This window comes from Dreissena polymorpha, chromosome 4 (genome assembly GCF_020536995.1).
Source record: "Dreissena polymorpha isolate Duluth1 chromosome 4, UMN_Dpol_1.0, whole genome shotgun sequence".
Taxonomy (NCBI): domain Eukaryota; kingdom Metazoa; phylum Mollusca; class Bivalvia; order Myida; family Dreissenidae; genus Dreissena; species Dreissena polymorpha.
In genome coordinates, this window is record NC_068358.1 from 29,122,501 (window position 1) to 29,141,160 (window position 18,660).

Below are 18,660 nucleotides of genomic sequence, written 5' to 3' on the forward strand. Positions count from 1 at the left end.
AAACGGGTCTTTAATGCTTTTCTGTAAAGTGTCGTGCAGTCGGCACAGGCAAATCAAGGACGAAATTGTCCATCTTAACCGAATATTTGCGAAGAAGATGCTTTCTTTAAACGAACAATATCATAAAAAATGGAGAGTGTCGTCCCTGAATAGCCTCTGCGAACTGCACAGGCTTATCTGGGAAGAAACTTTACTTAATTGCATTAAACCCCTTTTTCACAGAGCGAGGCTCATTTGGATTAGGGTTTATTTTATGCAGTGATGTAAAATAAAGATCAATATCAGTGCAATACATTATTAATCACCCATTTTGAAAGATGAATATTTGTAATGTAACAAATACTAAATATCATATCAAAAATGTACGAGTACGGGATGATTATTCTAACATGACAGGTATGGAAGAGAATTTATATACTACATCATCACAAATGTCAGAGCGCTTAAATATATCAATATATTCACCTTTTCTGTGGTGATAATAATCGTTAAGCCAAAGCAATATATGAGCGGATCCGAGATCTAGAGTTAAAAGACTGGTGCCAGAACTCAGGGGTCTATGGTTCGAATCGTCTCAATCGTTAAAATAAATTCAGTCTTACCCGTACAATCCTCATTAGCAAGTAGACTATTTCCTCCTCATGCTTTGAAGAGCTCAGAGCTGCGCGCGCATCCTGCCATTCGTGCTTGTGGATGTTGGCGAACGCGTCCGCTATGTGTTGCTCGTGGTCCATCGATCCGAAGCCTGGCTGGGACTTTGGCGGGAACTATTTAACTAGCTGCAACGATACGAATGAAGATAAGGACATTAACTACTCTAACTAGCCAAATAAGATGTTAAAATCTAGGTTTTATTCATTAAAGGGGCCTTTTCACAGATTTGGGCAGTATTAAAGTTTGTCTTAAAATGCTTTATATTGATAAATGTAAACATCGAATCTATAAAGCTTCAGTAAAAAAACAAAAATACAAAAAGCAAGAAAAAACAAGAGATGTGTTTGTCAGAAACATAATGCCCGTTGTTGTTGTTATTGTTTTTATCGAGTGCACCGGGATTGTCTCCCATATGGCCGTCGCCCCCAGAAAGACGTGTTAGTTGGTTACGGGGGATAGTGCAGGATAGAGGAGACACCCCGTTCCAGAGGTGACCCTGGGTCTTTTAGTGCCCGGTGTATAGCACCTCGGTTTAACGTCTCTTGCGAAAGACGAGTTAGTAGGTTAGGTGCAGCGGGGGATCGAACCAGCGATCTCTAGATTGTGAAGCCAGTGTGTTACCACTAGACCACGGATCCGCTAATAAACACAATGCCCTTTTTTTTTAATCAGAGTTTATTTACAGGTCCTACCGGCCTCTTCACGAGGTCTTTGAGGTCCGACCTGAAACACAATGCCCTCTATTGCGCCGCTTTTAAATATAATTTAAATATATCATTTGGCAGGTTAAGAAATTATCTCCCTTTTAAAGCTTATGACTTCCCTTGGATTGAATTTTTTGACTTTTGACCTCGAAGGATGACCTTGACCTTTCACCACTCAAAATGTGCAGCTTCATGAGATACACATGCGTGCCAAATATCAAGTTGCTATCTTCAATGTTCAAAAGTTATGACCAAACTTTCACCAAGGTTAAAGTTTTGGGACACACACAATGCATGAATGACAGACAGACAGGTCAAAAACAATATGCGCCCGATCTTTCGATCCGGCGGCATAAAAAGTAACCCTCAACTAGGCTCGAACCACCGTTTCCTGGAGTAAAAGACTATCGCTTAGACCACTTGGTATACCGTGCTTATTTAATGAGTGATTTATTTTATACTTTATATAAGTAACAACCACAGGTACTTGAAAAAAAATTGTTAGGTCCTTATATATATATATAGGACCAAAAAAATTCATTACTGTTTCCTCACATATATCATAACTACAACGAAAATTTGCGATTCTGAAACAATTTTTATAAATTTATCAATTTACCAAAACGTGAAAAGGCCCCTTTAACAGTTGAATGCTCATTTGATACATTTACGCGTTTATGGCAGAAGCTAATTAACATATTTACTTGACACAGTTTATAGAAGGTTGGAAAGAAAACAAGCCATGAATTGTCAGAAATGGCATAAGTCAAACATTCGTGTACGATACAAGCTCTTTTATGTCGAATTAAGGTTGGAATTAACAATATTTTAAGACAATTTACTATGACGTCTAACTTACAAACGAACAATAATGGATAAGAAAAGATGAAGACAAAATAACTTAAATGGCATTTGTTATCTCCGCCATTGGCTCAACAACAGCAATATTACTATATGGAACATGATTGTGTTTGTTGAAAGTGATTCGTTCACAAGGGGACCACTTTGAATTTCCAAACCTTTTCACATATTACATGTGCAAACATGGATTACATATGGGAGCAAATATCATTATGAAAAAAAAACATACTTAAACTACGGTCTTGTAACAACCAAAAGAAAACACACAACTAAAACTGTCATTGTCAAAGCTAAAATAACACTCGTAATGTCACAGGAGATAGACAGTTCAATTACAAGAACTAGTTTCCCAACAATGCAATTAATTCAGTTTCGCCTAGATACTTCCCCAAAAATGCAATTAATTTAGATTCGCCTAGATACTTCATGATGAAGTCGAGATATGCACTGGATACAATTTTGGCATGGAAATAACATGCATAATGACGGTGAAACTCTGATAGCAGTGGTATAGGCTCTTGCGATTATTAACTATCCCTACCAATGAAGTTGATAAGTTTTATAGTTTGCACGATATAACTATTCAAAATCTAAATATAAAAAGAGGGCCATGATGGCCCCGAATCGCTCACCTGACTAACCTTGCCACATCACCTTAAATTCTATCAGACCCATATAAATCCCAAGCCAGATTTCATTAATTAATACATTCTGACCAAATTTCATTATGTGATGAAAACTGTGACCTCTTCCATCTACACAAGGTTTTACTAGAATTGGCCCGGTGACCTGATTTTTGACCCCCGATTACCCATATACGATCGAAATATAGATATTATAAAGATAAACATTCTGACCATATTTCAGTAAGATCAGATGAAAACTATGACCTCTATTGTCTACACAAGGTTTTTCTATGATTTGAGCTAGTGACCTAGTTTTTGACCCCAGATGACCCAAATACAATCCCAACCCAAATTTAATCAAGATAAACATTTTGACCAAATTTCATAGAGATTGGATGAAAACTGTGACCTCTATTGTCTACACAAGGTTTTTCTATTATTTGACCTTGTTTTTGACCCCAGATGACCCAAATACAATCCCAACCCAGATTTAATCAAGATAAACATTTTGACCAAATTTCATAAAGATTTGATGAAAACTGTGACCTCTATTGTCTACGCAAGTTTTTTTTTTCTATTCTTTAAACTAATGACCTAGTTTATGACCCCAGGTGACTCAAATACAATCCCAATCCAGATTTTATCAAGATAAACATTCTGACCAAATTTCATAAAGATTGGATGAAAACTGTGACCTCTATTGTCTACACAACGTTTTTCTATTTTTTTTTACCTAGTGACCTAGTTGTTTACCCCAGACGACTCACATACAATCCCAACCCAAATTTTATCAAGATAAACATTCAGACCAAATTTCATTAAGATTGGATGAAAATTGTGACCTCTATTGTCTACACAAGGTTTTTCTATTATTAGACCTTATGATCTAGTTTTTCACCCCAGATGATCCAAATACAATCCCAACCCAGATTTCATCAAGATAAACATTCTGACCAAATTTCAAAAAGATTGGATGAAAACTGTGACCTCTATTGTCTACACAACGTTTTTCTATTTTTTGACCTAGTGACCTAGTTATTGACCCCAGATGACTCAAATACAACCCCAACCCAGATTTCATCAAGATAAACATTCTGAACAAAGTTCATGAAGATTGGATGAAAACTGTGACCTCTACTGCCTACACAAACAAACTGTTGACCGACGCACGCACGCACAACGGACGCCGGACACTAAACGGTCACATAAGCTCACCATGTCACTTCGTGGCAGGTGAGATAAAATATAGAGAGAAATAAAACTTATATAAAAGCAGGTGTCACGGTTCTTGTGCATTGAATATTCCGTCAATAAGAAGTACCTATCTGATAAGATTCCATGGAGTTTTTAAAATATACCTCGGACAAAATGTAAGTATACACATTAACAAATGGAAATAACTGCGTAAATAAGGGAGCAAGAGGTATGGTTCTTGTGCATGACTCAGTCCTGTGTAAGATGTACCTACATACGTAGTTTCAAGTTTATACCAACATCGTTTTACGAGATATGCTCCGGACAAAATTTAATTAAAATCATAACAAAGGCCAATAACTAAAAGACTTTTTAGATGTACCTGCCTATGAAGTTTCAAGATGATAACACTTTTAAGATATGTACAGGAGACATCGACGACAACCGACGCCTGGTGGACAACCTCTAACAAGAAATTTTGATGATTATAGCAATCAGACCTCCGACAAGCGCCTAAATTACACTTCCAACACATGTCAACTTAATATGGCGCGCTGAAGGTCGCAATATGCAATTTCCATCGCAAAACTTACACAGCAGAACATTATTTAAAAATTGGATGAATAGACACAAATCAGCATTTAACAGTGCAATACATTTACGTACTCATTAAAAACTTTAAAGAGAAAGGTTTTGATCGAGATCCTGTGTACCAGTACAGAACAATCTTGGCGCAACAGCGTCGGGAAGCATGGATATAGCAAGGCATTTACGGCAGATCGATTAGTTATTAACATCTATACCAGAATGTGCCTCACAAATATCATTGTAAACGATAGTTGAAGCGAGTCCCTAAAGAATCGCTACAGCTGTTACATACAGTGAGCGGTGTAATATATATTAAGCCGCGTTCCGGGAAATCCGGGCTTAATCGTTTGCGCAAAGAAACGTCCTACATATGCATGCATCAGCGACGAAACCTTCCGCTGTTAGTGCTTTGTTCGCGAAGAAGAAGCCTTTTAAAAACGAAAATCCAGAAACGCCGGAAATTATCGCCCCTGGTCAGCCTTTGCGGACTGTACATGATAGGCTAGGACGACACTTTACGCACATGCATTAAGTCCGATGTTCCCAGAGCACGGCTTATTTATAGAATCAATATGTCATTTAATTTATTGGGCACACTTATTAACACTTAACAAAAAGTATGAAGGAACAACACAAATGATATTTTAAGGTACCTTGTATGTAACTTGCACTTCCTTCAGTCGCCCATTAGTCCGTCCAAATTAAGAATAGTCCAGCCTGTTTTTAACTCATTCAAACGATTTTAGTTTCCCTGCAAATTTAATAATGTACCTATAATTATGTTATACGCAGGAAATGCACAATTGCAAGATTCGTTCTTAAAACAATATCTGTCAGAGACAACCACGCTACTGTTTGCCGATCAGAATGAGCGATGAAAACCATTACAGAATGTCACTTCCCCCGAGATTAAATGATACCATCTAGATGTCACTTCCCCCGACATTCAATACGAGTTCTACAACACTTCTCGGAAGCTGCAAATACTCTGCGGAATAACGTCAATGAAGCATTATAAATGTGCACATATTAAGAGCACTGTCTAGCAGCCTAGACACCCAGCTTAACTGTATTACCAACTTACTGTATTCAATAAACTTTTAAATTTGCAGATCAACTTAGTAGCATCAATTGTTTAAAAACTATACTTGTGTCGGGTACAAATCCGTCAAATCAGGAATCTTCATCGTGTTTTGTTATCCCCACGCTTTTCACGCTTTTTTGTGGTTATCTCCGCCGTCCGATCTGGCCACTATCTCCTCCTACACTATAAGCACTAGATCTTTCAAACTTACACACATGGTAGCTATGGGCATATGTGCGACCCTGCACTATTTGGAATTTTAATCTGACATCTGGGTCAAAAGTAATGGGGGTTGGGGTGGGGCCGGGTTAGAGATTTTCACTCATTTTCTCATTTTTATGTTATTTTACATTAACTTCTTCATTTCTACACCGATTTACTTCAAATTGATACTGAACATCTCTAATAACAATACAGTCAATCTAAACTATACATGGCCCCATTACCAACCCTTAGGCGCCCCCGCCCACATAGACCACGCCCACCCAAAATTGAAACTTACTATAACTTCTTCATTTCTACACCAATTTACTTCAAATTGATACTGAACATCTCTTATGACAATACGGTCAATCTCGACTATACATGGCCCCATTACCAACCCTGGGGCGCCCTTGCCCACATAGACCACGCCCACCCCAAATTGCCTTTTACTATAACTTCTTCATTTCTACATCGACTTACTTCAAATTGATACTGAACATCTCTTATAACAATACGGTCAATCTCAACTATGCATGGCCCCATTACCAACCCTGGGGCGCCCCCGCCCACATAGACAACGCCAATCCAAAATTGCCTTGTACTATAACTTCTTCATGTCTACACCGATTTACTTCAAGTTGATACTGAACATCTCTTATGACAATACGGTCAATCTCAACTATGTATGGCCCCATTACCAACCCTGGGGTGCCCCCTGGGTCAAACATGCGGCGTGGGGATACGCGTCGGCCTCTGCCGCGCCATTTCTAGTTGGTTTTGGTTTCTATGACAGCAGTCAAGATAAACGTTCCAAAACTTTATTTCTCATCGACTTGTATTCATCGAATTAATGTGTATATGGCTGAAACTATATAAATTATTCCCACAATATCGACAGGTTGAAAGCGTTTTACGGCGGTGGAAACACTCCGAGCTCATGTTTTAGTACCACAACTTTAAAGCTACAAATGTTTCTTGTACATTTAATATTACTGAATGCAATATTTGAACAGCGCTAGTGATAACAGGGTTCAGGATCATGTGACTTTGTCGGGTTCAAAATTGAACATTTATGGATGTAAGCACACTAGTATATGGTGCTTTTCTTCAAATAACTTTTTAAAACAATGAATTCTGAAGAATTTCAACTACATGCAGTGCATAAAAGACATTTTTATGCTTCTAATGAAAATGTGAAATACATCAGAATTATTTTATTTAAAAAGCCTTTGTTCTAGGACAAAAATGCGATTTCTAACAAATTAATGTTCACGGTTATTATGCACGCAACGAGAAATTTTGGCATCGATTTCAGACGCATTCAATATAAATCTATCTTAAGATGTCGACACAAAAAGCAAGAAAAACTGTCTTTTATGCACTAAACATTTTTTTGCAATTCTATTTCAATAACTTTAGATATTTGCAAAGCTAATGTTCTTAACGGTGGGTTTACATTCTGTCCAGTCCGTGTGTAAACCCCGTTGATCCTGCACCCTGGATACTGCAATATCACAAACCGTTATCAGCAAGACTGATACAATTTAAAAAACGATGAATCACACTATTTTTTGTTTGTGACGAAAGTTTGGAAAGATTTGCGTTAAAGTTGTGCTTAATTCGTGTCCCATTACACGCGAAGACGATCACGACTTAATGTACATGGAACAGAGACATGTACATTGAACACAGTGCCATGTTCATGAAACACATAATCATGTACATAAAACACAGAGTTAAGTGCAAAACATAACCCTCAAAGATGATTACGATATCGCGTAAATGGAAAACCGAGTCATGTACATGGACCAACGAGTCATGTACTGGAACACATAGTCATGCACATGGAACACCGACTCACGTACATGGAACACAGAGTCATGTACATAGAACAAAGAATCATGCACATGTAACACAGAGTCATATACATCAATCACAGAGTTAAGTGCAAAACATAACGCTCGAAGATGATTACGATATCGCGTAAATGGAACACCAAATGATTACGATCTGGAACACAGAGTCACGTATATTGGAACCCAGAGTCACGTACATGAAACAAAGAGTCACGTTCATTGAACACAGTCATGTACATGGAACAATGAGTCATGTTCATGGAACACAGTGTAACGTACATGGAACACAGAGTCACGTTCATTGAACACAGAGCCATGTGCATGGAACACAGAGTAACGTTCATTGAACACATAGTCACGTACATGAAACACATTCATGGCAGAAAAGATGGTTCAGTTAGAGGTGAGGGTGAGGCGTGGTTGTTGGTACCGCACAGGGACAACACTTTCCGCCTAAACTGGATGTTTGCTAAGAATATACTTTCTTTAAACAGAAAATGTCATAAAAGTTGAATGTGTCGTCCCCGATTAGCCTGTGCTTATCCGATATAAACACGAATTAAGGTATATAGGGGTACCTAATATATAATATATATTTATACGTCATTTTATTTAACGTCTTATACAAGGAAATATATAGAAAAATTAATTGCGAGGTATATAAAATTTCAATTTCAGACGTGATTGTGGTTTTCGATTTTAGATCTTATTGTGACATTTGATTGCATTACCACCCCTACACCTCCTAATAGTCATTAAAGTTGCCTAGAACGCGGGTATGTTTACAGACCCCGTTTTTCGGCGTTGCTGTATACGCCAGCTTTTCACCTTACCTGACCTTTGTAACTGTCCAATAAAATTGCCCACGGTAGGTCAGAACGAATACACTTCATTTATCCCATAGGCTGATTTGAGCATACCGACAGAACATTGGAAACATGTCCGCGTCTTTGTAACCTGTTTAACTACGTGTTCAGCATGAAACAATTTTATCTCTAATGAAAAGGCTTAATAGATAGAACAGTTTTACACTCAATCTCGACATCAATACACAGTACTGATAATCGCCCACTCTTCACAATCAGTATCAACTGAAAACAATTCGTTTATATACAGTTAATCTTGTGGATGCGACCACTTGTATTAAGCGACCTTTGTCTTATGCGACCATTTTGAAATCCCACGGAGCTTTTTCGTATTAACTTTGTTATTTTGTATTAAGCGACTTTTGTCATACGCGACCAGCGACTGCTGATTTTTGTGTATTTTGATGTCCGAATCTTGAATTAAGCGACCACTAGAAGGTAAATGTGGTTAATCTATTGCTCTTTCAGAGACAAATCCGTGTTTATCTAAGCCGAAAAGATGTACTGTTACACCTCTGCTTTGTTTTCACACCAACCATTATGATTATGCTTTTTTTCGTTGACCGGTTCTGACCGGTATTGTTGTAGACTGCGTATACATTCATTGGGTTGAATAATAGAGGAACGTATTGCGCACAATCTACAGCTTAAATAGTTTACTATGTGAAACGTTAAGAGACAACGCAGATTTTTCTCGAGTATAGATAACAGGTGCAGAAACAATGCACTGTACGCGACAAACATTTCCTGAGAAGTGCGGAAAATAAACTTTTACTCGGCAATATCTGTCGAAATCCGTACATTACCATTTGGAATTATGCTAATTAGTAGATAGTTGTTAGCCAATCACATTGCTATTTACTTAATAAATTTTCCAATCAGGTCTGTTTGTTTGTTTTCAATTGACGTGTTTTTTTCAGCTCATTATGTATTATAATCGAGTTAGATTTCCTTAAGCGTACATGCAGAAATTAAAATGTCAAAACGAAAAGTGTTAACGTTGAACGAGAAAATTCGGGTTTTGGACGTAAAATCGCACATGAGTTTGGAGTCGGTAAAACTCAAATTCAGAACATTCTTAAGCGTAAAGCCTAGGTGCTTGAAGACGTGGATAATAATGTGTCAGGTGAAAAAAAATGCGAAAAATATTTCCTTGTCTATGTTGTTTTTTCGGCGTAAGCTGTATTAAGCCAGCTTTTCACCCTGACTTGACCTTTGTAAGTGTCCAATAATACTCAAATAAAATTTCCCGCGGCTAGGTTCGAATGAATACACTTCATTTATTCCATTGGCTGATTTGAGTATAACACTTGAACATTGGAAACATATCCGCGTCTTTGTAACACTGTTTTTCTGCATGAAACAATTTTATCTCTAATGAAAAGGCTCAATAGATAGAACAGTTTTTCAATCAATTTTCGGCATAAATACAGTTTGTGCGTTCACCTTTTATTTTCAGAGAATTACCAGCGCAAAAGCGTTTATACTAAAGGCTATGTTGTCATATTTAGTACTTACTTGCATTGCATTTCAACCCGCGAGGTTTCGGGTCAAGTCGCGGCCATTTGTGAAAGTCAGAGTTTATATACAGTTCATCACCGGAGTTCGCAGAAGGGGTTGCGATCATTGTGTTACACCGGTCTTACTGACAATAACGTAGTGACTGTAATGCATTGCATTCCAATCCGCAAGGTATCATGGTCAGTTTGCGGTCAGTTGCAGAAATCTTTATATAAACGCCGTCTCGTAAACTTTGTGCACTTGAAGTCTGTTTTGATCAGAGAGATACTAAATAAAGATATTCGGCGATATTATTGTGGTATGTCAATCATCGATTTTTAATATGGTTTCAACCATGATAAGGACCAATTTTGATAAAATTAACTAGAAATATTTATCCATTTAGACCAGTTTATTAAGCAAGAGCACAATAATTCACTATACTATAATTATGCAATTAAATAAGATTCGAGTATTGCCGGCTGACCTATATGCACTCGTTTATTTTCATGTTTCTTGTGTTTTTCTATTATGTAAATATAGATATCTGAGTAATAATATCACATAAAGCAAAATAAGCCACGAAATCTGGCGCAACACCCCGTAATTGATTTGCTTATGATGTAGCTAAGAACTGCGCAGAAAAAAGGCATCCGCTACTTTTTATCTCATAGAGATAACTTTTGATCGTTCATAAACATCGACCACAATCAACGCCGTATATCTTTTTTAAAGATATTTCTTGTTTCAAATAAATATGTACACACAATTCATTTATAATAAATGATATTTATAAAAAAATGAAAAAAATAAAACACATTATAAGTAAAATATTGTTTATGTATTGTGTTTATATTCATTTTATTATAAAAGTTAAAATCATTGTTGACAAAAGAGATTATCCTTCATATAGATTAAAATTGAGGGTAAGCATTCTTCCAGAATGGCCTTTTTTATTTAAAGACCATTTTATTAAGAGACCACTTTTGATTACTCCCTTGAGTGGTCTCTTAATACAAGATTAACTGTATCTAGTTCATAAACATATGATGGGTCATGCATAGCGGCTTTCCGCAATGATATATTGTTGAGACGAGTTTACTTCGTCAACCGCGCGACTACCGTGTGAATCTATGAACTTCGAACTGTTCAAGCATGTAAGCCATGCTAACGCTGGGCGTCTTACCCAGTATTCACGCATGCCGCACGCGTCATTCGCATCAGTGCATGGTTTTGAAAACAAGAGGGCCATGATGGCCCTGTGTCGCTCCACTGTTTTTTTATGCGAAAAAAAACGTGCAATGCGCATAGGTTGAAATGTACTCAAGCATGCGACTTTCTCTTTCTATCCCTCGTCCCACTAGGCGCTTTAAGTTGGAAAGGTGAGCATTTTTATATATGGAAAAAGTTACTACCGTGTTAACTAAACAGACTAAAAAGCCTGGGAATTGTTGCACAGGTCCTTTGCTTATAACGTGGGTACATTTATCTCTCCAAAAGATATTGTCGTTCTTTCTATTTCATATATTTTTAGATGCTGAAGATCAAATCTACGCATTTGATTTGAAACAGATTCACAAGACCCATATAAATCAAAATGCCTTAACCCTTTACTAAACGACACATTTTGGACATTCCCAATTTGAAAGAGATTGCAGACGACAATTAAAATTGTAATGAAATCTGAAGGAAATGATCAGGTAGGGAAGAAATAATTGTGATAACAGGAGAAATTGCTCATCTTCAGCAATTTCTCGGTTTCACAATTATATATAAAGTCGTCAGCTATATGGGCTGTCAGTTGTAGTGGAAGCCATTGTGTGAATACGTTATTTGGCACTGTGACCTTGACCTTTGACCAAGTGACCTAAAATCAATAGGGGTCATCTGCGAGTCATGATCAATGTATCTATGAAGTTTCATGATCCTTGGCGTTTAGCTTTTTTGAGTTATAATCCGGAAACCATTTACTGTGTAAAGTGACCGTGACCTTTGACCTAGTGACCTGAGCGTCAATAGGGGTCATCTGCGATTCATGATCAATGTACCTTTTTAGTTTCATGATCCTAGGTGTAAGCCTTCTTGAGTTATCATCCGGAAACCATTTTTCTAAGGTGAGTCACCGTGACCTTGACCTTTGACCTAGTGACCTGAAAATCATTAGGGGTATTCTGCGAGTCATAATCAATGTACCTATGACGTTTCATGATCCTAGGCATAAGCATTCTTGAGTTATCATCCAGAAACCATTTTACTATTTCGGGTCACCGTGACCTTGATCTTTGACCTAAAAATCAATAGGGGTCATCTGCAAGTCATGATCAATGTACCTATGAAGTTTCATGATCCTAGGCATAAGCGTTCTTGAGTTAACATCCGGAAACCGTTTTACAATTTGGGTCACCGTGACCTTGACCTTTGACCTAGTGACCTGAAAATCAAGAGGGGTCATCTGCGAGTCATGATCAATGTACCTATGAAGTTTCATGATCAAGCGTTCTTGAGTTATCATCCGGAAACCATTTTACTATTTCGGGTCACCGTGACCTTAACCTTTGACCTAGTGACCTGAAAATAAATAGGGGGTCATCTGCGGGTCATGAACAAAATTGGTAGAGGACTATTAGATATCACTACATACCAAATTTAGTTGCCCTAGGCTCTTTAATTATGAACAAGAAGATTTTTAAAGTTTGCACAAAATAGGCCTCTGGCCAGTGGAGCTAAAAAAATCGAAGGTGCATCAAATGTAGGCTGACCTCGCGTCGTTTGCCTTGCGAGCTAAACATTGGGTGTCTAAGTCTGCGGTCTGCGTCTGACGCAATGGGATGTTAAAACGGATATCGATGTGATATTACATATCAAGAGCTGTGTTTGTGAAACACACTGCCTCCTATTGCGCTTTGAAGCCGCATAGCAGCTATTTTAGAAAAAAGACCAAAAACGTAGCCAAAAATCAAAGGACCGGAACGAAACTCACACTTCATTCGTAAGTCAGGTAGACTGAAATGCCACAAATCAGTTCAATATCAAAAAGCGTTGCGTAAAAATACGCAGGGAAAAAATATTATAGATAAAAAAAATAATGAAAAGGCCAAAAATCAATGGACCAAAATTGTGTTTGACAATTATTCAGTTTGACCTGGGTTTTTTATCAATTATTGCACTGAAACCTTTTTACAACGTATGCTCAATATGGTATTGGTGGTTGTGGCTGTGGTGGTGGTGGTAGACGGTTGCCCTCGGCGGATAGGTATGACAGTCGGTCCTCCGTAGACCATTCATTGTACGCACGATATAATCATGCAAATTGGCGGGCTGGTAACTTGAGAAGAAAGCAAAGTCCGATTTATTTTGAGATCAATATGTACAAACTCAATGACACCATGACTTATAACATTAATGATTATTCAACATCATCTGACCATTTTACTTTTTTCCAATAATTGAATTTCCAGAATGTTTATGCGTACAAGCATCATATACGATTCTACAAATCTACATATTCTCAGTAACGTGAAATTTTGATAAGCTGCCCGTTAAATGTGGACTTGAAATTTCGTGAAAATTCAGAGAGGGATCTGCAAGTTTTACAATGGATTTGCTGTTATTAAATATTTTATTTGTAAATGGAAACTTTCCCCTCACTCCAGAAAGACAAACTGAACAAGCAAATTCGTTGAATTGATATCCCCCGCAAATATGCTTCTGGACACAAAAGTGTGATATTTGACACTCAAAAAAGCTTATTTTTAAGACACAAAGGGTCATAACTCCTTTATTATCCAATGGTGTACAATTCCATTAGGCGTGCATCATCCTCTTATCCATGTATATATACTCATACCAAGTTTCAATGAAATCCGCAAAAGCACTTCCAAGATATGGCTCCGGACACAAAAAAAGCATTTTTCCAAGATACAAAGGGCCATAACTCTGTCATTAACAGATGGTGTACAATGCCATTAGGCGTGCATCATCCTCTTATCCGTATATATACTCATACCAAGTTTCATTGAAATCCGCCAAAGCACTTCCAAGATATGGCTCCGGACACAAAAGTGACACTCAAAAAAGCATTTTTCAAGATACAAAGGGCCATAACTCCTTTATTATCCAATGGTGTACAATGCCATTTGGCGTGCATCATCCTCTTATCCATATATACTCATACCAAGTTTCAATGAAATCCGCCAAAGCACTTCCAAGATATGGCTCCGGACACAAAAAAACATTTTTCCAAGATACAAAGGGCCATAACTCTACCATTAACAGATGGTGTGCAATGCCATTTGGCGTGCATTATCCTCTTATCCATATATATATATATACTCATACCAAGTTTCTTTGAAATCCGCCAAAGCACTTCCAAGATATGACTCCGGACAAAAAAAGTGCCGGACGGACGGGCGGACGGAAAGACTGACGGAAAGACGGACGGACGGACAACGCAAAAACAATATCCCTCCGCCTATGGCGGGGGATAAAAAAATCAAAGTTAGGTTCCTTATATTCAAGCGATTCTCTGAAGAATTGTCACCTTAATAAGTAGTTTTGACATATCAAATAATATGATGTGTAAAACTTTCCATACATCATATTGTGAGAAGTAAATCAGTCACAATACAATAACATATTCATCTCACAAGAGATTCATGACACGGAGTTTTATTAAATGTGGGCATTTGAGGCTAGCTGATATGCATATAAATTCTATATTTAAACACATGTTGGCAACTGACAAATCGTTCAGTTTGAACGTTTAGAGTGCCACAAAACCGCATTACAAAATCTGAGCTATACAACAATAGTGAAATCACACACTAAAAAACAAACTTTTGATTTCGCTGCAAAAGACATTGTGTCCACTAGTGCCGCTTCTAAACCAATCTGTGTGATTTTGCATCATGCAAGATGGGTAGGTAGGAACTACTGTTAAGATGGAGCGTGGTTTTCTTTAAGTAAGTTGTCAAGAAATATAAATTATATATAGAATGATTTATAGAGTTGCATAAGTATACGATCGAGACAGAAGATACGCTTATTTATAGAAATATAATTTAGAAATTCCACGAAAAAATATTGCTATTTTCTCAGTCGACTTCATGAAAGAGTATGCACATTTCGCAAAATATAGCGCGAGTAATGAAATGCTAGTTTAAAGATCAGACGAACGCAGTGATGTGACACCTTTATGAACAGAACGCTCTCATAAAGGGTGTTTAAAGTTATTCGACGCCAAAGAAATAATACATCCATAAAATGCACGTATAAATATGCATTGACATTGGTTACCAACATTATAACAATCTCTGTTACTATGAGGCTGTTACCATAAAGTTATTGAGTGTGATACCAAGTTTCAGACAAATTAAATATATAAATATAAATATTCAATAACGGTCGCTATTTACATCGAAAACATCAATTGACATTTCCAAGTCAATATCTTAGAAGTTAAAACGGATTTCCTGCATTATACAGCACACACAAAATATCACGTCAGAAATTTAAACATAATAAACAATAAACTGTGCAAATTAAAAGCACATGGTCACAGTTATAGAGCTTCTTAAAAAAAGTATTGAATGATTTAACTTTGCATGTTCTAAAAGTTAAGAAGTTAACAAGTCTATACAAAGTTACTACGACCTGTGTTCGAACCCTAGACCTAACGGATCAACAAATTCTCGCCTTGATAACTACATCGTTCATGTGTATATTTTACCTGACTTTTAATATTATATCATATGTGTGATACAAGTTTTGCCATCGATTTAAACGAAATGAAGAGAAGCACACGCTTCCGTCCGATAGAATTTCAAAATTTAAATTTATGTCCATGTGAACATAAAATTCAGCATAACATGAATGCTATTTACAGCGTACTTTGTAATCCATTGTATTATTCTGAGTTTGTGCATATTCTTTGCTTTGAATCTGTGACCAAAAAAGTTTTAAAAAGTTAATTCGTCAAGTGATGAACAAGTACCAGTTAAAATTAATCCGCATACTACATGTACTACATATATATGGGTGCAATAAAAAGTGTTTTGTGTCCTCAACATCAGTGCACTCAAATAATGTATAAGGGTAAAAACGTTAAAGCATGTAACCAATGTGTACGTTAAATCGGTCACTGTGTGCAATTTTGTGTATAACACACGTCTACAGCTCCTCATCACTCAGCTGGAATGTTTTCATCCATCAAGAACTCCTGTAAATAAACCGAATACCGGCCACCTAGCTAGCGGAAGTCGGTCTTTGAGCGCCGGAAGTTCACGTTATATAGGGATAATTACACCCTTCCTGAGCAGCGTCCCGTCGCTTTTCACCACCGCCGGCCACACTGTCCAATCGCATAAATGTCCGGTGGCTTTCCCATCGAGCTCGAACTTCTCATGCTCTATAGGGTCGCCCTTTGGGAGCCAGTAGATGGTCACCGGCTGTTTGATGGCGGTCATCTCGCTCACACGCTTGATGCAGGCTTCGATGAACGAGCGGACGGGCTTCGTGACTTGATCCTTGTGCAGGGTTCGCGGAAGTCGCTTCTCCAGGAACTCCTATGGAAACATTGATAGGATTTTATTATATTTTATTGTATTAATATGTTAAATTGCATTAGCTCAAATCAGAATGCTTCGCAAAAAATGAACACAGCTTAAACCATTTAAAACAATTATGTCGTTTCCGGAAACAAACGATATGCATTTTGTATTTTTGATTAAACAAATATACAAGTGTATATGTACACAAGGAACACGAAACGAAAATCTAGTATACAGTGTCACATAATTATGTAGAGGTAAATCCACAATAAGAATGTTAACGAATATGTCATTTCAAAGTTTCTGATGTTATAGAGTACAGTGTTACCTCGAGGTCATCCTGTGACGGCGAGTGTTTGTGGGTATGACGGTGTACCCAAGCGTCCTCTGTACACATGTCGTACACGAACTGAACAAAAAACTCAACATAAATATAAGTACCTCGCTCTGTTATAAAGGGTTTTTAATGCTTGTGTGTAAAGTGTCGTGCAGTCCGCACAGGCAAATCAGGGACAACATTTTCCACTTTAACTGGATGTTTGCTAAGAAGATAATTCATTTAAAGGGATCTTTTCACGGTTTGGTAAATTGACAAAATTGAAAAAAAGTTGTTTCATATTAGCACATTTTCGGTTTAGTTATGATATTTGTGAGGAAACAGTATTACTGAACATTTGCCATGGTCTAATATAGCCATTATATGCATCTTTTGACGATTTAAAAACCTAAACATTATTAAGCGTTGTAACGCGAAACAATTGAATAATTTGGAGAGTTCTGTTGTTGTCGTTTAAATTTGTGAAACTACGAAGATTGCTTATATAAGGTATAAAATACGCATCTTATGTATACTTGGCAGGATAGCTTAGTTGGCTAATGCGTTTTTACTTCAGGATTCCGGGGGTCACTGGTTCGAGCCCTGCAGCGGGCTACTTTTTTTTTCCTTTTTTAAATTTTATTTTTGATTTTTTACTGGAACTTTTAAATTTTTATTGTTAACATTTATCAATATAAAGCATTTAATGACAAACTTCAAAACATGCCAAAATCTGTGAAAAGGCCCCTTTTAACGAAAAAAACATAAAAGTGTAAAGTGTCGTCCCAGAATAACCTGTGCGAACTGCACAGGCTTATCTGGGAAGACAATACTTACTTGCATCAAACCCTTTTTTCACAGAGCGAGGCTCATTTTAACTAGGGTTTATTTTATACAAAGATGTAAAATGAAGAACAATGTCAGTGCACTAAAATATTACTTTTTGTAATGTAAAAAATACTAAATATCTTATCAACAAGAGCTGTCAGAGGACAGCGCGCTCGACTATTCTAGTGATTAACAGTATAATGTAAGCCATCATGGGGAAATTGTTCATATTCAATAATTTATTAGACGATCATTCAAAAATAAACAAGATGTTTTTGTGAAACACAATGTCCCCCTATATATGACCTTGACCTTGTGAAGGATGACCTTGACCTTGTGAAAGATGACCTTGACCTTTCACCACTCAAAATGTGCAGCTCCATGAGATACACATGCATGCCAAATATCAAGTTGCTATCTTCAATATTGCAAAAGAATTCATAAAATAAGCGATTTGGGCCACATATATTTGACCTCTGACCTTGAAGGATGACCTTGACCTTGACCATTCACCACTCAAAATGTGCAGCTCCATGAAATACACATGCATGCCAAAAATCAAGTTGCTATCTTCAATATTGCAAAAGTATTTATAAAATAAGCGATTTGGGCCACATATATTTGACCTCTGACCTTGAAGGATGACATTGACCTTTCACCACTCAAAATGTGCAGCTTCATAAGATACACATGCATGCCAAATATCAAGTTGCTATCTTCAATATTGCAAAAGTATTCATAAAATGAGCGATTTATGCCACATATATTTGACCTCTGATCTTGAAGGATGACCTTGACCTTGACCTTTCACCACTCAAAATGTGCAGCTTC

At 37.2% G+C, this 18,660-nt stretch overlaps 1 protein-coding gene across 17 annotated transcripts in view; it reads right to left on the reverse strand.

Annotated features, from left to right (window-relative positions):
• LOC127880323 (uncharacterized) overlaps nucleotides 1–18,660 on the reverse strand; it is a 64,651-nt gene that overhangs the window by 11,722 nt on the left and 34,269 nt on the right. For 4 of the 17 annotated variants that reach the window (XM_052427706.1, XM_052427709.1, XM_052427707.1 and 1 more), the window contains exons 3-4: nucleotides 17,014–17,094; nucleotides 15,317–16,700 (exon numbers count right to left, since the gene is read on the reverse strand). The exons of 2 other annotated variants lie outside the window; for them this stretch is intronic. In XM_052427706.1, the coding sequence (XP_052283666.1) occupies nucleotides 16,422–16,700; nucleotides 17,014–17,094 (360 nt within the window). In that variant the 3' untranslated portion in view covers nucleotides 15,317–16,421. Of the gene's footprint in view, nucleotides 1–602; nucleotides 780–4,421; nucleotides 4,505–5,280; nucleotides 5,379–5,775; nucleotides 6,235–8,604; nucleotides 8,879–15,316; nucleotides 16,701–17,013; nucleotides 17,095–18,660 lie in introns of those variants that run through there. 11 more of the 17 variants (XM_052427717.1, XM_052427714.1, XM_052427720.1 and 8 more) reach the window with 11 other exon arrangements.